This window comes from Drosophila sulfurigaster, chromosome 3 (genome assembly GCF_023558435.1).
Source record: "Drosophila sulfurigaster albostrigata strain 15112-1811.04 chromosome 3, ASM2355843v2, whole genome shotgun sequence".
Lineage (NCBI taxonomy): Eukaryota > Metazoa > Arthropoda > Insecta > Diptera > Drosophilidae > Drosophila > Drosophila sulfurigaster.
In genome coordinates, this window is record NC_084883.1 from 9,337,224 (window position 1) to 9,358,651 (window position 21,428).

At 37.8% G+C, this 21,428-nt stretch overlaps 3 protein-coding genes across 4 annotated transcripts in view; 2 read left to right on the forward strand and 1 right to left on the reverse strand.

Annotated features, from left to right (window-relative positions):
• The window catches only part of LOC133842192 (uncharacterized), a 30,504-nt gene extending 12,698 nt beyond the window's left edge, over positions 1-17,806 (reverse strand). Inside the window, exon 1 of the mRNA XM_062275189.1 lies at positions 17,148-17,806. Within this exon, the coding sequence (XP_062131173.1) occupies positions 17,148-17,465 (318 nt within the window). The 5' untranslated portion in view covers positions 17,466-17,806. The remainder of the gene's footprint in view (positions 1-17,147) is intronic.
• Positions 91-1,367, forward strand: LOC133844179 (U6 small nuclear RNA (adenine-(43)-N(6))-methyltransferase). The gene is made up of 4 exons (XM_062278057.1): positions 91-289; positions 358-568; positions 621-1,038; positions 1,095-1,367. The coding sequence occupies exons 1-4, from the start codon at positions 173-175 to the stop codon at positions 1,267-1,269; spliced, it is 921 nt and encodes a 306-aa protein (XP_062134041.1). The 5' UTR covers positions 91-172; the 3' UTR covers positions 1,270-1,367.
• Positions 8,813-21,428, forward strand: part of LOC133842193 (uncharacterized) — a 56,002-nt gene continuing 43,386 nt past the window's right edge. The window contains exon 1 of one of the 2 annotated variants that reach the window (XM_062275194.1): positions 8,813-9,948. In XM_062275194.1, coding sequence (XP_062131178.1) covers positions 9,660-9,948 — 289 coding nt within the window. In that variant the 5' untranslated portion in view covers positions 8,813-9,659. The remainder of the gene's footprint in view (positions 9,949-21,428) is intronic. The other variant, XM_062275193.1, reaches the window with a different exon arrangement.

A 21,428-nucleotide genomic window follows, 5' to 3' on the forward strand; every position in this document is an offset into this window, starting at 1 on the left:
AAATAATACATTTGTTATTATTCAAAAACATCGATATTTGTAAGCAAACTCGATTTTAAAATATACTAAAAATATCGATAAGTTCATTGATGTTGAGCCATCTCTAGCACTTGTTGCGATAAATTCAATTCGAAACGTTTCGGTTGTAGTATTTGTTTATTTACTCAATAAAATGGTGAAGAACAATAATAAAAAGTTCGCTATGCATCCTCGGAATGTGCTCCGCACTGCTCCGGATTATACCAAGTTGGCCATCAAGCACAAAAGCTTTCGTCAAGTGTGTGAGCTGGTGAGTTGAGCACATCAAAACAAACAATTTGGAATCTAAATGTTGATATTTATTCTGTGTGTTTGCAGGAACTCAATGGCAAAGTGTCGCTTAACTTTCGCAATGAACGCACATTGAGAGAGTTGACCAAAATGTTGCTGCTGGAATATTTCGAGCTGCACGTGGATTTCGCACCAGGCAGCTTGGTGCCAACTTTAGCCTTGCGGCTGAACTACATTTTGTGGCTTGAGGATTTGTTGGCGCCTCTTCGGCTGGACACAGTGCACGGTATTGACATAGGCAAGTAATTGGTGGAAGTTTAATAGATGGATTAATAATAGTTGTATTCTAGGTTGTGGGTCCTCGTGCATTTACTCGCTGCTGGCAGCCAAGAAGAATCAATGGAACATGTTGGCACTCGAATCGAAGCAATCGAACATTGAATATGCCCGCGACAATGTTAAGCGCAATAAGCTGGACGCACTTGTGGAAGTCTATGCACAGCCCGACAAACAAAGCATATTCAAGGGTTATTTTGAATCCGCTGCCGAAACAGCAAACCGAGACTTTCACTTTTGCCTCTGTAATCCACCGTTTTTCGACTCCAACGCAGAGAATCCCTTTGGTGGCAATACCCGCAATCCAGAGCGTCGTCCAGCGCCCAACAATGTGCGCACCGGTCATGCCGAGGAGTTGAGCTGTGCCGGTGGTGAAGTGCAGTTCGTGCAGCGCATTATCGAGGAGAGCGAACTCTATAAGAGTCGCGTGCTGTAAGTGCGATAATATTCCATTAAAAACTCAGCTTGACGGCTCCAATATTTTGTAGCATTTTCACTAGCATGTTGGGCGTCAAGGCGAATGTGCCCAAGATTTTGGACTTGCTAAAAGAGCATCAGATTAGCAATGTGAGCACCACGGAGTTTCACCAAGGACACACGACACGTTGGGCTGTTGCCTGGAGCTATCAGAATGTCACATTAAAGTTGGATGCCATCTCTTAGCGTGACTTTAAATGTGCCTGGAGTAAAGCTAATGTGTACTTTAGTTTTAAGTATTACGACTAGTTGGAATATTAAATGTTAAATTGATTATTCAGTGACGATTTGAAAGTCCAGTCAGTGGCAGCAACTGTTGCCCGCCCATATCGCATTTGGATCGCGTTTCGTGCCGTCAAAAAGCTTTTCCACTAAATGGAAATTTGCATGTTAAGACCCAGTTTGTTGCCACAAACTGAACAGTTTCGGGCAAACAGCAACAACAGCAGCAGAAATAACGGAAATTATCGTTTGGTTTTCATCATTGGGCAGCGCGGTCAGTTGTCGAGAAAACCACAACACAACAAACACACCCAACAAATAATCCCAAGCTCCAACTCTATTCTAATCTGCAATCCCTTGCCACAGCTGGTGGAATGCGTCACCTGTTTGCCAACGTTTAATTGTGGCACACAAATATATGTGTAAGCCTTGTTAATAGCGACAAATTAAGCTGTAATACTTTGAGAGTATTCGAGAGTCGCCAAAGTGTTGGGACAGTTTTTTTCATTGTTAGTCGCTCGCTTTGTTTGCTCTACTGCCTTTAATAGCATTTTCACACGTTAAGGTGCAGAAAACAATGTAATTAAAATGGTACAAGAAGTCTTTCATATGCCAAGGGCGCGTCATGTTCTTTTTCACTAGAATCTTTTTGGGTGTTTTTTGCCATTCATGGAAATAGGTTCGCTTGAAATTTGATGGGCTTTAAAGTCAGCAATTATTATTGCATGCCGAACACATTCATGCCAACTCCTGCCAACTGCCAAAGGGCATTAAAGAGATCTCAATAGTCGACTGCAAATGGCTGGCTATCATATCGTATTGTACACAACATGGCCATTATCACAAGCGCTAGACGGCAATTGGACACAGAGACAAGAGTGGGAGGAAAGTCGAAAAGCGAGTGGCAGACAAGCGGCAAACCAAAACTGGCAGTTCGTATGTCAAAATTGTTCAATGTTGACTTTAAAATCATGCACACACACATGTACAAACATCGATGTGAAGGCGGTTCAATTACTCGTCTCGTTGTGGTGACTGAAATGCAGACACGAGACTCCGCCTCCGGCCTCGCAGGCGAATGCACAAATCCACTCACATGCTTATTGAAAAGGGTTACATGAATGTGCCACACACGCCACAGACAGCAGCAGCAACGGACTATTTGCATAACCAAACAGTGTGTGTGTTGTGAGTGTGTGTGTGTCATTTGGCTGTCATACGCCTCGTTTTTCGTTGGTCTTGTCCATTGCACTAAGTGAATGTGCTCTGACAATAGCATACATTTAGGCGCACGAACTCACAGTTCAATGGGAGTAGACGGAGACGGAGAGACAATCTGCCTATGGAGTCAGTCAGTCAGGTAACGGAACAATCCCCACTCCAATCCAGCCAGCAAACTCTTTTTCCCATCAGCTATGCGAGGCATCGCCTTGCATTTCAATGGGGATTTTCAATTTAGTTGACATGTCTGCCACAGTTCTCAGACTAGTTTCAGAGGGCGACACGCATTTCAGCACAAGTTTCTTTAACCTGTTACACACACACAGATGCACACACAGAGATTGCTTGATTGATGAATTTTGCGAGTGGCAAGTGATTGATGTGTTGTTGCCAAGCAATTGTCAAGGTTGACAAAGATTTGTGCCCAGTTTTGTCTAGTGCATGAAATGTCATCTAAATTAACCCGAATATCATATATTTCAGCAGCTGAGGGAATCAACGCACATTACGCATTCATTTTCGCTGTGTCATCAATTACACTTGAGGAAGCACATCAAGGTCAAGAACTGGCATAAAGTTCGAACACAACATATCGCTTTCTATATTCTATTTGAATGAGTCTCTTTATATCGTGCAATCCAATCAGAAAATGTTTCACATTTCATTGGCCTTGCTAGCCAATTACTTATCGGTTTTAGCCCTGTCCTCAAACAAATCCCCAGCCACAACTCTCGCTGGGCGCATTAAAAATGTATTAGAATAACATAATAATGCTCGGTATTTGTGTCATAAACTTATTTTCTAAACAATTTTACGATGTCAATAAAAAAACGAAAACCCCGGGCAAACTCCATTCTCAATTCAATAAAGTCCGACTGCAATCCAACTTCTGAATTTAAGCAGCTTACGACAGCTCAAGCTTTATGACATTGTTCGGCACCTTTCACTGACCATTTTCCATTTCCATTTCCATGGTTCGTGCTTCATGGTCTCTCTCGCAGCCGTGTAAACAATTCGTGACCCGAGTCCGCTTTTAATTAACAATTACGCCCGCTGAGGCGAGTCCGAGACACGTGTGAGTTGGGTGACCACATATGTGTGTGTGTGTGAGAGTATGACTGGGTGTGTGTGTGCCCCAAATTAAGCTAATAGTTGGAAAATTAGAAATAGCACACACGAGGGAGAACTATATAAAACGAAGCAAGCGAAAACAACAAAACTTGTCCCTAAACTTAGTCATAGGCTCATGTTTCACTTTATTAATTTCGAGCTATAAAAAAATATGCCTCAAAGTTTTGTAAACTTTCTTGCTTATTAAAGTCGTTAAAGAAGTTCCTATTGACATTTAATGCGAGGACCTTGAGTGATTCTTATTTGTTATAGCATATTAGAATTTGAATTCCTTATTAGAGCAAGTTAGAAAGCTAAAACCGAGTCCACTCGTTATCCATTTTCAATAGAAGCAAAACATTGTGGTCTGATTCTTAATATATACCGAATTAATATAACAAAAAATATTAAAATATATTTAAAACTCTATATTTGCTATATTTATATAATCCTACATTTAAAATATTAGGTTGTTTGGTAATGACATACCGTTTTTTTTTATTGATTTTTGACGACCATTTTAAAATAGTTAGCATTGTCCGATTTAAGTGTTTTATGTACCGTTCTCTTCGATGATTTTCTGTCATTTTGATGGTAACTTGTACATGCCTCTCCTAAAGAAGTCCTTGTCCCTACTGGCAAAAAACTCGGCGATTCGATTTTTACAATCCTCCCTTGAACTCAATTTTTCTCCATCGAAAAAACTTTGCATGGCCAAAAACAGATGGTAATCGCTTGGGGCAATGTCCGGTCTATAAGGTGGATGCATTAACACTTCCCAACCAAGCTCCCGTAGCTTGTAAAAGATCATAAAGTAAATATTTCAGTATTTTTTTTATTAAAATATCCCAAATTAATATACTTCAAAATCTAAAATAAACATTTTTTATGGTATATTTATATACTTCAATATTTAAAATATACTACAGATTAAAATTCTGTAGTATTATTTTTAAATTATACCAAATTAATAAACCGAAAGAATCTTAACTATGAAGAACTTTATATTTGGTACATAAATATACTTATATTCTTAAAATAGAATAAACCAGTATACTGAATAAATACTAAAGTATACCAAACTCTATATTTTGAATATTTATATACTCCTAAATTTAAAATATGTATACCATAAAGTACAAAATATGCCAAATTCTTAACCAAAGCAGATTTCTTTGAAATGAAGCAGCTTTTCAACTAAAGAAATCTAGCTCATTTATACAATGTACCTTAAAAACAACACTTCAGCTTGTCACCCATATTAATAATAAGCATGCGAATCATTAATTTGAAATTCATCGCTTGGTTTAGGCTAGACCACTGGGCGTATGATTAATATATGAACAAACACTTAATGCTATTTCGGCAAACTATTCAGCAAACGAATCATATATCATGTCGCTGCTAATTCAATTATATCTAGCGACTTTTTGTGTCGCCAAGCGAAGGCAACACAAATCAACACTAAAATGTGTCACGGCACAGTGAATGGAGGTGTCATCAGAAATGTTTCTGTGAGTATATTCATTTTTTCCCAGCAAAAAGAAAAGAAACATGAAACAAGGGAGAGAGCTGAATGTGCTTCACTAGCCATCTTAATGAATTAAATTTAAATGCCAAATTAATCCTAGAGTGGATTGCCAAAAGTTAGGGAAGCGGTAAAACGAGTGAGGGCATTTCTTGTGGACTTTAAAAAGTTTTTGGGAGCCAACATTTTATTTGGTTGGAGAAGCATAAACTGGCTTTGGGCGTTGACTTTGTTTGGCTTTGTGCATAACCTGCTGGAGCTGTTTTCCGCTAGCCTAAAGCCACACGGCCAAATCCGGCACTTTAAAACATAAATTCACATAGCATACGTATATAGTAGAATTTGTTGGTCTGCTGTCAATTTGTGCAGTCCCGAAAAGTTGTTGCGCGCCGTTGAACTTCAGACAAAAAGGACGCGAAAACTTTCCACTTGGCAGATGTCCCAAGGGATAGAGGGGGTACAACAACACACACCAGAACACCAGCATACACATACACACAAGCGGAGGGGACTGCTTCCTGCCATTTCGTAGGTCGAGAGTTCACAGCAAACACACGACGTATACGTAATATGGTTTGGCACGTTCCACGCTCCTGTGCTTCCTTCTTTAAAAACGGCAAGTAAGCACACAAAAATCGAAATGCTCCCCAGATCAGAAGACAGAGCCGAAACAAAGCTTCGAGTATTTTTATCTTTTTGACCAAAATAATGACTTTGCATTTCGGCGGCCAAATGATGCGCAAACTTGAAACAGCTTCCTGCGTCCCTCGTCTTACCAATTATGGCGAAGGCCATAAGAGTCGGGACAACATCGTTGTCTGTCACTTTATCAACCTCAGAAAGGGTTTTGCGTCTCGCACAGAGCATTTGTCATGCCTCTCTCCCCGGTGAGGCACAACCAAAAGTATTCCTACTCCTCCAGTCCGAGGCGAGGCGACAAGTATCCTTGCATTTTCCTTGGAAATGTTTTGTGCCGCTATCTCGCGTCTTAAAATGAACGTTGACATCAGCGACGCAATGTTTTGTAGTTCATTTTGGTTGTGTTTTGGTTGTTCCTTCCCCCTCCTCTCTTCTTTGGGGGCGTCTTGTGGAATGTTCGAATTCACGCATTACATTCAATTCTCACTTCCTTCAGTCTGCTTCCGCATGCACTGCGACTGCGACAGCTGACAGCATTTGTTCGTTTAAGAGTTGCTTAATTTCCACTCACTTGACTTTCTTTACCAATCTTACAGGGTATGTCAGCTGTCGAGTAGAATTCTCATTTGCTGACTGCTCAAATGCAGTTACAAGCATAGATAAGAGCTGCAGTTGTCGTCAGAGACTTAAATTAAGTTTTAAGTCCTTTGTGTTGGAAACTTTGGTAATAGAGTTTTGCTGAAAGGCAGCTGAAATGATTTATTTGCTTTGTGCAATATTTTTAATTGTGAACCAAAAGCGAGAGGCATTTAGCGAACATTTTCCCAGATGTCGGCTGTTTTTTTTAAGTGCGGAAATATTTTTGCATAATTGTTAAATATTTGCCGTGTGCGCATACAGGGTGACTCGTTTTTATATTCACATTTGCATAGCTGCGGTCGTAATTTCAGTGTCGCTTTTGATTAGACTTTTGCCAACCGAAGCCAACACACGTTGCTTTTTTTTTAAGGACAGGAAATTCACTTAAAGTATTTACATATGCAGTCGCATCTTTACGATTATTTGCTGCTCAACTAGTCAACTAGGCAGACATTTAGCTTTATGATAACGACACCCTGTGACTGTGGCCTCAACTGCGGCTGTGGTTGGGATGTGGATAGCGATGACAAAAGGGAGGAGGGGAAAAACAATAAGAGCAGACCAATTCATTTCTGAGTGACTCACACACACACACACGCACTTCTATATACGAACATGTGTTTAAAGGAACCCAAACTCACACACACACTCATATATATATACATTATTATACGTACAAAGCAAACTCCCAAAAGGAAGCCCAAAAAAAGAGGAGTGAAAAAACTAGTCGAAAAAGTATAACAGAAATAAAAGGTTGGCGAAACGCAGCATTGTGGCAAAAAGCGTAGCAGAAAATACAAAAAAAAAAGGCAAAACTAGTTAGCTACTTACGTATGTATATGAGTTGTGCTTGGGGCAAACAAAAAAGGAAAATGCAAAAAGCAAAAGGCAAACGCAAAAGATAACAGAAAGACTTTCCATTGATATTTTGACGGTAAGTTTTTTTATTTGGCTTTTTCTTCTGTGTTCACAGCTCGCTACACGCAAAGGTACAGCAAATGTATGTGTGTGTATGTGTGTGAGTGTGTTAAAGTTGGTGCGTGCAGACATCCTGAAGGATGATGATGCCATTGCCATTGCTATTGCCTTAGCAACTCTACAGCAACGGCTGCTGCTCTTTCTCTTCTTTTGACGCCAATTCTGACTCCAGCTCTGACACCAACTCGGCTTCGGCGGCTTTGTGGTTCCGTGTAGTCTGCTTTCGTAAATATGTATGCCTGTATGTGTGCGCTTGTGTGTGTGTGTGTTCGTGTTGACTGTCGGCTTTGCCTGTCGCTTTGTTTATTTGCCAACAACTGTGCAGAGCCAAAAGCCGAGAAACAACAACATGCAAAATGGCATACAGCAGCTGATGTTGCTGCCCTGCCTCTCTGCTACGCTCTCTTTTTCCCCTCCGCCTCTCTCTCTCTCTCTCTTTATTTTCGGCTCTCTTTCATTGTGGGTAGCCCGACTCAAAGGAACACTGGAACACAACTTATGGAAAGTGGAATAAATTCAAAATAATAGTAAACCTAGGAAAAATTACGAACATTGAAAAAAATAATAATATATTTAATCAATTTATATCAAAAATAAATAATTGTAGTGATAGAAGAAAATTAAATCGAAATCGAAAAATTAATATCTATGAAGATCCAAATAAAATAGCTTATATTTAAATAATTCATATTTTTTGTATAGGTACATATATTAACACATATTTTTATTACAATTATTAATTTTATATATAGATAATTATCTCAATTTTTTTGAATATGATGTGCAGTAAAGCACTATAAAAAGAATCTAACCTACCCGGTTCGATTTTTGTCTGAATGTAAAACGTGTACAAAGACAAATAATGTTTCACTCTGTATTTTACTTGAATTCCTTTGAACTAAATATGTAATACACTCCTACACAAAATTATACGACTCCTCATAAAGTTTTGTTTCGTCGCTCATAACAGAATGGAAAATTTTGAGTCAATGGTCTCTCCTAGACCAAAATATTGTAAAAACTTACATTTAACGGGATATGCCATCATAGTCAAAAGTATCACATTTTGTGCATTACTCTCTGTGCTATTATTCATCATACTTTATTTCGTTTGTTTTTTTTTCGTTTTTCCATTCTGTTACGAGCTACGAAACATAACTTAAGAGGTGCCGGACATATTAAACATTTTAAAAATAAATTTAAACTATATGTCTACGAAACTTGAAAATGGAAAATATTGCTTGAAACATTATTACTAATAATTTATTGTGTATTATTGATTTTCAAATACTAAATTTATTCATTTTTTTTTATTTATTATTTATTATTATTATTTTATTATTTATTATTATTAGTAATGTAGATTTTATGTACTTCTTTTTATGCAGATAAATTTGTCATTTCAAACCCTTACCCAGTGTGCAACCAACGAAATGAGAAAACGGAATGTGGCTCTCTCACACGGATACGGAGTTTTTGTTCTCTCGATTTCTGGGGCTCCTTTCCGCTAGTTGTTGACTGCCGGCAGACGACAACGCTGACGTTGCTGCCTCTGCTTTTGCCTCTGTCTCTGCCTCTGTCGCCGTCGCCGTCGCTGTCTCTGCTCCTGTTGAGCCCAGCTCCTGCAGGATAACAGCCAGAATGTGAGTCTTAGTCTAAACGCGTCGCTTGCGTTTGTCAGTTGTGCCTGAGCTTGTGCCAGTGTCAGTCAGTCAAGAGCTTTACGTTCCAAGTTTCGAATTTGCACTCCCCAACAAACAATACGATTAAAACACAATAATAATAAATAAAACTACATTAATAAATAAAGCTGGCTGATTAATTTAGTGGTTGTGAACCTTTTTGTAGTTCTTTTCGAAACGTGCAAAAAATAATTCCAAAATAAATAACAAAATAAAAACAAGAATAAATTGTATTTTTGTAATAGACTTTCACAACAGAAAAGGTTTCACCCAACAAAGCCACAATCAAAGTGCAAATAACAAACTCAAACAAAGTACATAAAAAAGTTATTGTGTGTGTGTGTGCAAGTGTGTGTGTGTGTGCGTGAAGAAACGGGAGAGTGTGTGAGTGACATTGTTGTTGTTGCTGTAGCAATTGATTAAACAACAGCTAGTGCCTAGTCTGGTTACCTAGGCCAACTCGAAGCACAGAGACCAAGCAACAGAGTCTAAGCCAACAACAAGAAGAAGACAGAAGACAGATAGACAGACAGATAGACAGAAAGAGAGACTCAACAATGGGCTGCAACACAAGTCAGGAGCTGAAGACAAAGGATGGCGCCGCCATCGATGCGGTCAGCAACGGCGAACCGGAGCCAAGTGCTCCGCAATTGGAGCTGGCGGATGGCGGCGGATCAAAATCCTCCTCAAACAATCATACAAATCACGCCAAATCAAATTCAATTATCTCCAATGGCGATGCGAAGTCGACGGCGGCAACGGCGACGGCGACAGCAACAAATGGCCTCGACCGTTCGTGCGATAAGACGGAAATCACAGAACTCAACGACGATGTCGAGGACGAAGGTAAGACCGATAACTTCAGATGCCCAGCGAATAGAATCATTCATGTTAAGCATTGTGTGTGTGAGTGTATTGTGTATGGCTGACTACCTTCATTATTATTTATTATGGTTGTGCACTGTGTGTGTCACATCTTTATCCCAGTAGCTCTCTCTTTCTCTGGCATTCTAATCCAATAACGTGTTTAATGGCCTCGCAAATATATATTGCCTTACATACTATAAGTACGAGTAGTGGGAATACGGATTGGGAATTTGTTCGCCTGACTTCAATATGCGCAATACACACACTATACAGAAGATTACACATTCAGCATTCTTCGGCATGCCCTTTTACGACTTCTGTATGGCAAATTTGTGCAGCACTTAACTGCGTTAAGTAGCCGCACTGTTGCCACTGTCCTTGATCTGACCGAGACCGAGAGCAAGCCATGTTTTGCAGCTGCTGTTATCTAATAAGCGCTGCATAAATATCTTTATGGCATCGCTAAGAGCATGGCATAAATATATTATTAACATGGCGCATAAATTCATTGCATATTATTTTTTGATGCTTTTGTCGTGTTGAAACCATAAATATGCTGCCTATTTATACGCACAAAGGTGCTTTTCACTTCCACAATTTCTTTCAACCTGCTTTCATGTTAATTTCACCTCGGGGAATCAGCAAAAGTTTTCATAATTCTGGCAAATGAAGTATGCAATATATTTTTTGGCAGAAACACATCAACGCTGAACTTTTGACTTAAATTATAATATACTCCGTCCATCTCACTCGCTCAATCTATATCGCTGACTCGTGTTGTTGCAACCACAGTTATTTTTGGAACAAACGAACGAACAAAAACAACTTTTGCGGTTTGTTTGCCTCGAAATAATGGAAATAAAATTTTGAGCGCGCGAGTTGGGAGCACACAAAAATAAAAGTGCAGAGCTCAAAAGTATGACTCATAAATTACCGGGACGTGTTTTCCCACGTGACAAATGCAGTCGCCGTCGTCGTCGTCGTCGCTCCCGTTCGTTCGTTATTTGGATTGGCTCCCACTGCTGTGCCACCTCATTCCCTCTACTCCCTCTCCAGCTCTCCAACTCCCTCTCCAACTCCAACGCTCACAACTTTCAGATAAATTGCGCAGCGACACTTTATCAGCGACCGTAAAGCGTTGGCGAGGACGACAAGGACGACAAAAAGGACCACAGGTTCCATGGTATCCTGGTCTTGTGTTAATACCACAAATTATGATTATTGCTTAGCAATTTTGTTGTCCTGTGTTGTGTGTACTCTACCCCATCCCCTTTACAACAGTCGTTGCTTTTAATTTGCTAAACATTTTCATGCGTGCGTTGGCGGATTTCAATTTCCCCTCCGCCTCCGCCTCCTCCTACTCCGACTCCTCTTTTTTATGGTGGCCCAGCTGTATATTGCCATAAAAATAAATATTATAAATGGGTAGAATTTGCTTGGCTGCGCTAATTAGGGCTTGATTCATTCTTTGATGTGCTTTGGTTTTAAAAGTAATTTGTTTATAATTTCGGTGCTTTCTAAAGCGCAATTACATTAAATAACTTTCGCCCTTGCGCAACACATTGAAATACTTTAAAGTAGCTATTTACTATTGGTCTAAAAATTGTACTTTTAGCATACATATATGGGATTTAATAAAACGAGGTTATATTACGATAAGCATGAAATATTTATAGCTCATCTTAGACACATATTGATAGATTTTTATTACGATTGCAACTAGTTTCAGCTAAGCGAAATACACATAAAAATGTTATAAAGCTAAGGGCAAAAAATGATTTGGGTAATAAAAGGTTAGAATACTCGCAATTTAAGCGAAATTTCTGCTAAAATTGTTTCTTTGTCTTGCGTTAAATTTTATTTGCAATATGCCGAATTTAATGTTTCCCCAAATTTTTTTTTATAGTTCCCCGTTAAGTTTTAAGATGTTGTTTTTGGGGCCTGCAGTTCTCATCTCTTGATTTCTGTTTTTGATACGCCGCCAGCAACATAAAAAAGGGGCAACTGGCAAAAGGAATAAAAACAGCTCAACAAAAAAAAAAGAGAGCTACAGTCGAATGTGCTCGACTGTGAGATACTCGGTACCCATTGTAAATAAAAGAAAAACAGTGAGGTATTTTAAAATATACTAAAATAATATACCACAAAAATAGTGAAAATATACCGAATGTGATATTTGGTATATTTTTAGTGCAACATTCAAAAAAATTAAGAAATCTACAATCGAGTGTACTTGACAATGAGATACCCATTGCGAATAAAAGCATTTTAAAATATTCTGAATCATTCATTATTCAGCAATACAATACATAAAATATACCAAAGTTTATATTTGGTATATTTTTAGTACTACATTCAAACAACTAAGATTTGAGATACCCGCTACCCGCTACGCTATAAAATACCAAAAATATACAAAATACTACATTTGATATATTGATATAGTACTACATTCAAAATATTCAATAGAGTACAAAATATACCAGACTTTCAGCCAAAGCAACTAAGCCCCATATTAAGAAATCATTTTTCAACATACAAAAGAATTTCTTAAATTAGATGGATATATATAAATTGAAGTTGATCAAGATATATACTTTATAAGGTCGAAGATGATTCTTCTGTTTGTTATATACATTTCCTGGAGACACAAAATTATATTACCCTTCTACCCCATGGGTAGCGGGTATAAAAAACTACCATACAAATGGCCTTTGAGTCGTCGACGTCCTGGGCGTCTCTTTATGGTCTGCCTTCATCTGTGAGCTGTGCCAAGAAAGCAGAATTCATATTATAAACACGTAGTCAGACTCAACACATTCTGAGCATGTTTGCGTTTTTTCTTTTTGCGTCTCTTGGCTGCAAATCAAAATAAATTAAAAAATGCGCTGCCAACAAGCATCCGAATCAGGAGCAGCAGCAGCAGACGGCGGCAAAAACTACAATCAGCAGTTGGAGTTTATTCAACCCGGACAAACTAGGGAAATTGTCTCGCATTATCAACTAATTAATAAATGCTGATGATAAATCATAGATGGACTCTTGTCTTATCTTTACGACTCGGCCGCTCCCCAAGTGGAAGCCCTCTCATTACCTGGCCGTCGAGGCGTGGTCCAACAGAAATTACACAAATTAGCAATAAAGTTGTCAACTCATGCGAAAATCTACACGACATACAAAACGAAACAAGACAATACACGCACACCTTAAAAAAAAAGAGAGAAGGCGCACGTACAAAAATCCTAAATAAATAAGCATCCCAAAAGCGGAAAGTACAATAAAACACTTTGCCTAGTGCGAAGCCCTCGTAAAGTATCTCTGAGCTGCTTTTGTGCTAATGTCAAATGCAAATAGAAGAACGACAGACAGAGACAGACAGCGAGAGTGTGAGAGAGAGAGAGAGTCGTTGTTTTTGTTGTTGTAAATGAACAATTAAGCCATTTCTAAGTGCTGGCAGATTGTATCAACAGCAGCGTATGTTCACGAATTTCTTATACTCTCATGTTTAATGGCTCAACTTCGCATAAAAGACAAGATAATACTTTTGAGGCTTTCAATACAATTAATCTCGTTGCAAACCTTGAAAAATGATGGAGACACAAAGCAACGACTTGGATATACTCTAAAGTTGAAATTTGCTTAAATTGCTTTCAAATTTAAGTGCACCTTTTGTTCAGTGTAGTGTATAAATGCTAAGGGCGCCAGGGTACAAAAGCTCATAATATGATTTTTGTTGTTGCCCCGCAAAAGCGCTTAAAAGTCGGCAACACAAAATGGTGGTGGAGGCAGTTCCTGGGGCGTATGCTTAATATTTTGGGCTTATCATAGATATTTGCATAATTTTAATTAAAACTGAACTGAAACCCGAATGCTTTGAGTTTTGGTCAAAGCTTTTGAGCTCCAAAAGCGCTTTCAATTAGTTCGATCCGAACACATAAATACGCAACGCGTCTTCTCTCTCTCGTCCATTTCCACTTCCATTTCTGTTTCCGGCGTAAGTTGGTTGTGTGTGTGTGTGTGTTTGCTGCTTGTTAATTATGTTTCTGCTGTGACAGGACAGAGCTGAGCAAATGTATGCCTAATTGAGAGTAAATAGGGCGTTTTGCTTGCTCCCGACAACCATTTGATTTATTGGTTGCCTAATGCTTTTCATTTGATATTTTGTTTGCTTTGGCACCCAGCGCTGAGGTGTGGCAATCTCACATGCGACTCACCAACGCGTTCGTTGTCATTGTGTGGACGTGTTTTATGTGTTCGCAGCTCACTTCGTTGATTTGCGTGGCAGTTGCCTGGCTAATTAGAACACACTTAAAGGTGTGGGCTCTCTTCTACTTCTTCTTCGTCTTCTGGATTCAAATGAATTTTACGTTAACTGGGTAGAAATTGAAACTGGGATGCACGACTTTAAATTACCTAGGAATTAAAGAGTTAATTCTAACATGCATTTTTAAAAGTTTGATAAGCATAATTTATTGAACACTTTGCATCTCGATCATTCTATGTGGGCAAATTTTAAGACTAGAATATGCGACTAAAACACACATGCATCTTCTGATTCTACTTCCAATGAATTTGTTTGTCAGTATGAGGTTGAAAATTTTTAGCAGTAAATCGTTTATTATACCCGCTACCCATAGGGTAGAAGGGTATTATAACTTTGTGCCGGCAGGAAATGTATGTAACAGGTTGAAGGAGGCATCTCCGACCCTATAAAGTATATATATTCTTGATCAGCGTCAACAGCCGAGACGATATAGCCATGTCCGTCTGTCCGTCTGTCCGTCTGTTTGTCTGTGTGTCTGTCCGTCCGTCCGTATGAAACACTGGATCTCAGAGACTATAAGAGATAGAGCTATAATTTTTTTTCGACAGCATTTGTTGTGTTTGCACGCAGATCAAGTTTGTTTAAAATTTTTGCCACGCCCACTTCCGCCCCCGCAAATCAAAAAAATCGAATAACAAGCGTAATTTTAAAGCTAGAGTTACGAATTTTGGTATAGACAATAATTACTATAGTAGTTATGATTCCTGAACATTTGGTTGCGATCAGATAAAAATTGTCGAAGTTATTAAAGAAATTCTTTTGTATGGGCAAAAACGCCTACTTACTGGGGGTCTTAGTTACTTTGTCTGACAATTTGGTATATTGTGCCGTCTATGGTATATTTTGAATGCGGTACTATATCGATATACCACATATACCATTTGGTATATTTTTTAGTATTTTAGTAGTATATTTGGTATATTTTGAGAAATATACCGCAAAATATATTGCTTTTATTCAAAATGGGTAGCGGGTATCTCACAGTCGAGTACACTCGACTGTAGCTTTCTTACTTGTTTTTAACATAAATTCAACTTCTCATGAATAAGATTAGTATTTTTAATTGATTATTTTTCTTTCGTTTAATGCTGAATGTTGATAAGAATTAAGACTAGACTAGACTATGCGATTAAAACAAACCTCTAACTTTTACTTCCAATGAATTCGTTTGTCAGTACGAGGCTAATATTATATATTTCATTGACCTTAAGATGATGATATGATGAGAATGTTGATACAAATTCGTACTAGAATATTTGACTAAAACATTCTTCGTATATTTAATCGAATTTTTTTAATATAAATTATACATATATATTTTAACTGTATATTTCGTTCATCATTTTGCATTTCTTTCTCTCTTCTAATAATTCTGAATGGAGATAGCGATAAAACTAGAATATACTACTGAACCATACTTTTTGCTTTAAAACTTTAATTTCTAACATTAACTCCACATCTAATGAATTATTTTGCCATTGTTCACTTTACATTTTGTTCAAGAATTTTTTGATGTGACGATTTCATTAAAATGCTGATGGGAATCGAAACTATTTAGGATACATTAAACCCGTAATTTTAGTTCATATAAAGTAGTTTTCCACCATCAGGCTGGTTTTTTGATCACTTTGCCAACTCTTATCAAACTGCCATATCTATTTTGCTTTACATTCCGTTCTTTTATTCTATTAATATGATCCTCTCATTGTTGATTTCTGATCAGAATTGATATTATAATAATCGACTAAAGCATATCTCATACATTAAATCCTTTATTTCTAATATAAATTATGCTTCTAATAAATTCGACCTGAATATTTCGATGACCACTTTAAGTATCGATCTTTCAATCTATTAATACGATTGATGATATGAATTGAGACTAAGGTATACGATTAAAATTTACCACGTGGATATTACGTTATGTCCAATGAATTACTTTGTAATTGTTCACTTTGCAAATCATTTCTTTATCATATTAATGTGATTTTATCATTGTTGATTGCTGATGAAGATTGAGACCACGTCAAATGACTAAAACATAACTAGCCTATTAAATCCTACTTACCTAAATAAATTCTACTTCACATGATACTTCAATATTAGGCCAGCAAATTTTATCGATAATGAAAAGTGTTCTTATATATCCTATCTCAGTCTATCTATTGATGTTGTTCACTTTTCATCCCGATCTTCCTTTTTCTTAATCTGATGACTTCATAGGATTGATGTTCTTGGCTCATCTTTTAGCATGTAATCAGCTTACGTATTAGTAAAAGCAAAGAAATTAAGAGCTTACTTAACAAAGACTCTCTAATAAATATGATGGCGTATTTAAAATGTTTAATGAGACCCATTTTAATGCCGAAATTACATTAGCTAATCAACAGTCGCAGTCACTTTGCGTTTTCTTCTGTGTTTACTTAGTGCGTTGTCCAATCAGTTCGCCATTGTCTTTCTCCTACATTGTGTTTGCTTCGGCCACATGGTGAGCTACAAATTGGTGGCCGTAAATTTTTAGGAGCAGACAATGAAAAAAAAGAAGAAGAGTGGAGACAAGGCATTGAAAAACAAATTTAGCGACTCCACACGGGACTATTCACAGCTCGTTTGGTCATGGAATAGCACATGGCAAGCAGCCATAACAATATTACGTATACGGCAGGGTGAACCCTTGTGTGGGCATTTATTTTAATTTGGCTTAAAAGGTGCGTCCGTCTGCGACGCTAAAAATAGGCGCGCAACGGCCTTGCCCAAAAAAAAATTATGAAAGCCAAACGATGAGCCACACTGTGGAAGGAGTAAATGCTGCATATTAACATGGAAGAAATGCATAAAGCATGAAAATACTCACACCGAGTAAAGAATTGGACACCAGAGTGGCATTAAAGCGTCGGACAAATACCAGAAATGCGTGCCAGAATGTTATTTGATATTTTTGCCTCCGACTGTGTGAGTCTCTGACTCTGGAATTGAGAATACTCGTAACTGGCGCCACGCACAAATTATGCATATCTTTATGTACACAATAAATGTCGACAGCGGTCGCAGTCGCAGGCGATGTGAGGCGTGGCTGGTCTTTCAGCTGTGCCATTAACAGAACGCGTCGAGTCCATTCGTTGTCCGTTCTCACTTTGTGATCAAAATGGCTTTTGAAAGCGTGCAAAAACATTTTCTGAGCGCACAATTTGCGACGCGTTAACAAACGGAAATGATAAATTGACAGTTTTGTTAGTTATGCCCGAGGGATTTCCGTTTGCTCCATTGCTCCATTGCCGCATTTAGCATTTCCCGTCTTAGTTACGCTTCTTTTACATCGCTTCCTTTCGTCACTTTTCAGTCATTCTGCTTGCTTCTTCCTTTACATTTCCGTATTGACTGCGAACAGCTGATGAACTGTTTAACAAATAAATATAACAACAGAAGCCATTAGCTGAGAATGACAGACGAACTAAGAGGAGTCCAGGCAAGGAAGCTTGAATGCGAGTTTTTTTCTTGTACACTCTACCTATAGGGTAGAAGGGTATTACAACTTTGTCAACAGAAGAAGGTATCTTCTTGATCTTAGCTTATTTAATATGTTATGTAGTTGTTATCAAATTAAAATTTTAAAAATTATTCAATGATGTTATATAGCTTTGGTTGACGATATCGCATATATTTTTCTCTATTGTATATTTTAAGTGTGATAGTACATCGATATACCAAATATTTATGTAGGCACATCATTTTGGTATATTTAAACAATAACGGATGTAGATGTCAGATCTTAATTGCTTTATTTGATTATCTGGTATATTTGGTACTACATATATACTATAATATATTTTGAAAGTGGTAGCGTATCGATATATCTCATTAAAAAAAAAAACTATTCAAGAAACGATTTTGTATAGCAATAAAAACATCTGCCGCTGTCGAGTTTTAATTGATTTGGATGAACATATGGTATATATTTTTCTCTATGGTATATTTTAAATGTAGTTGTAGATCGATATTCTAAATATATGTACATTCGGAAATATTAATTTGGTATATTTGAACATCAATGGCGGTAGCTGCCAAGTCTTTATTACTTCGTTTGATAATCTGGTATATTTGGTACTTTGGTAAATCTTGTATGTGGTAGTACATTAATATACCGAATATATATTTCGGTAATTATTAATTTGGTATATTTGAACAATAAAGACTGCAGCTGTCGGATCTTATTTGCTTTGTTTGATGACCTGGTATATTTGGTACTCTTTGGAATATTTTGAATGTGGTATTATATCGAAATAATTTAAATGTAGTTTTCGATATATATTTTCCTTGCTGTAAGTGGAAGCAGATACCGGCTATCCCATAGTCGAGCAGAATCATGTGAGGATTTCTTACTTGTTTTTGCTTATTTTGTGCTGTTAAAGAACAGAAGATGAAAAACAAACTCCCACACATACATATAGTATATACTAAAGATATAGCGACTAATGGACAATGCCATGGTCATGGGGAATGGAATGGGAATGAGCGTAGCTGTGCTTGACTTGATTGTTGATGCTGCTGCTGGGGAATTGATGAAAGTTCAATGGATAGCAAGCGCAGCAATTTAATTACGTAAGTAATTCCGCTTAACAAGCTTAAGAACTTTGCATATTCTTAAAGATTGTGATGAAATTCTTAACGGAATTCTAAAATCAATTTAATATTATTTCTGATATCTGTATAGCCATCGCTTATGACTGCTCCTAAATTCCTTAGATTGCAAATATGCTAGGATTGAGCACAAATATGTCAACTGGCACAAATCAAATATGTTTTGCCTTCCTTTCTTCTTCTTCTTCTGTTGGTTGGTTATGAATTTATTATTGAGCTATTGATATGCCTCACATTATTTATGATGTCTATCAGCGGAGACGATGTCTAACACTGGCTGCCGCTTATGTCTGGCATTTGTCACTTTGAAGAAAATATATGCGCATATATTAGTAAATACCGCCGGCGTCCTTGCCACATCGATATCTGCCACATGGAGGCATATCACTATTTTGCAAATTTATCAGAGACACCAGCAGCCTAACTGTGAATAATTGGCTGTGATTATTTATTATCGGTCTGACGCACGCTTTTCAATGAAATATTCAAGGCGATTCCCACAAATCGCTTGCGGTGTTTAATGGTTTATGAATTTGCTGTTTTTCGATATTTTTGTTAAGTGCAGCAAAACGATGACAATAAAATTTAAATATCAACATTTTGTTATCTGCTTTCATGGCTCATGGCCATTGAAATGGAAACCAACATTGAGCTGAGTCACACAGTTTTGGGCTCTAGGGCAAAAATGTTGTACAAATAAGAATGGCAAAGCATTAATCATAAACGAAAAGGAGTTACGTCAAAAAAAAACCGCAGAATATTTTGCGGGGTATTCTTTTAATATTAATGGAAAAATAAATAACTTAAAGGTAGCTCCACAAATAAAGCAATGTTAATAGGCCAAGGTTTCGTAAAATATTGATAAACACCATACATAACTTAGATCCCAAAGCAGTCGACAACATTGAGACACAATTCATGATTCAAAGTATGTGTGTGTCTCTTTTGGGATTGTTTGTGTGTGTGTGTGTGTCTTAATCAAACACACATAACACAAAAGCTAATTGCACAAAGCCATAGCCAAAGCCATAGCTAACAAGCATTTTCTCTTCCGACCAACAAAATGTGACACTGCCAGCAGCAACAGCAGCCAAAGAGGCGACCAATAAAGTGGCATCCATTGTTATACGCAGAGAGATGATAATGGATATTACGCACCATAAAGAGGAAATTTAATTAAAAAGTGTGTACTTAACAGCATAACACCGACACCGACATTGCCATCGACATCGAGACCGTGCTAACTAAGCTCCAGCAGCATTGGCAGGCAATCAATAAAATGTTGGGGAAATGGTTGGGGTTGAGGGTATATAGCATATTACGTATACGTCATGTTTGAACAGCAATGGCAGTTGAGCTGTTGCTTCCGCTCCATAAAAATACAGCCGCCAATAAAAAAACAAAGCGCAAACAAAACAAAACAAAACAGAAGCAAAACGAAAACAATACTTATAAAGTGGTGCAAAGAAGTCAAAACATAACATTCTCGGGGTTGAGTTGCCGCTAACTTTTCTTGACAAACAAAAGCGGAAATTGATTGTATTACAACAACCAGAGGAAGCAGCGCTAGTTGGCAGCATGAACTCGCTACATATATATGTATGTGTATGTGTGTATATGTATGTAGTTGTAGTGTACTGTTTTTACTTGGGACGCCAGGACAATAAACTTGGCGCCGGCTTCCATTATTTTTCGCTTCGTTCTTGTTTTGCTTTTATGTGTGTGTGTATGTGTGTGTGTTTGTTACGAATACGAATCTCATTCAAGGTATTGTCGTTGCATTACACTTTAAGCATAGCAGCAGAGATAGAGCGATAAAACTTTTGTTACTCAACTTTGAGACTTGGCAAACATATCCATGCACTCAGGTGGCAGTAAAATGCAACTACTTAGGCCCAACTCGACTCCACTCAATTCAAGAGATGACTCCACCATCAACTCAGCAACTCAGAAACTACACTTCACAACTGCCATAACTTCGGGCATTGTATAACTTTTCGAGGACCAGAACTTCGGGAGTTCGCTTGCCATTTTATTTGGCTAGTTTCATTTTATTATGTCGTTGCCATTATTATTATTATTTCGTTCAGTCTTCTTTTTTTTTGTGTGTGTCTGACGCCCTCGAAAAAGTTTTGCTGACTTTGTTTGGTTCCCTTTTGTCTTGCGGCGTGGTTCCCTTTATTGCTATTTATATGATTAAGGACTCATGTGTGAGTGTGTGTGTGTGTGAGGTGAAGACAGGCGCAAATTATTCGGGAATTTCGAAAATTGATAGAGTGCTTTACCATGGGGGAGAGGAGGAGTGGAAGGCACTTTACACGTGAGTGAAAGGCATCATCACATGCTTGCGTGGTTGTAATCAATGCTAATAAGCAGCTGCGTGTTAACAGGATATTGAGTCGCATATGCATAAATATAACGCATACGCAGCGTACTTCAAGTTACATTTGTGTGCGTATGAGTGTTTGTGTGTGTGACGTGACTTTCACTTTGTTCG

Bases quoted from the DNA above. Each gene is read 5' to 3' on its own strand.
- LOC133844179 (XM_062278057.1), top strand. From the start codon at position 173: ATGGTGAAGAACAATAATAAAAAGTTCGCTATGCATCCTCGGAATGTG. The intron at 290-357 runs GTGAGTTGAGCA...GTGTGTTTGCAG, and splicing joins TTCGTCAAGTGTGTGAGCTG to GAACTCAATGGCAAAGTGTC. The intron at 569-620 runs GCAAGTAATTGG...GTTGTATTCTAG, and splicing joins AGTGCACGGTATTGACATAG to GTTGTGGGTCCTCGTGCATT.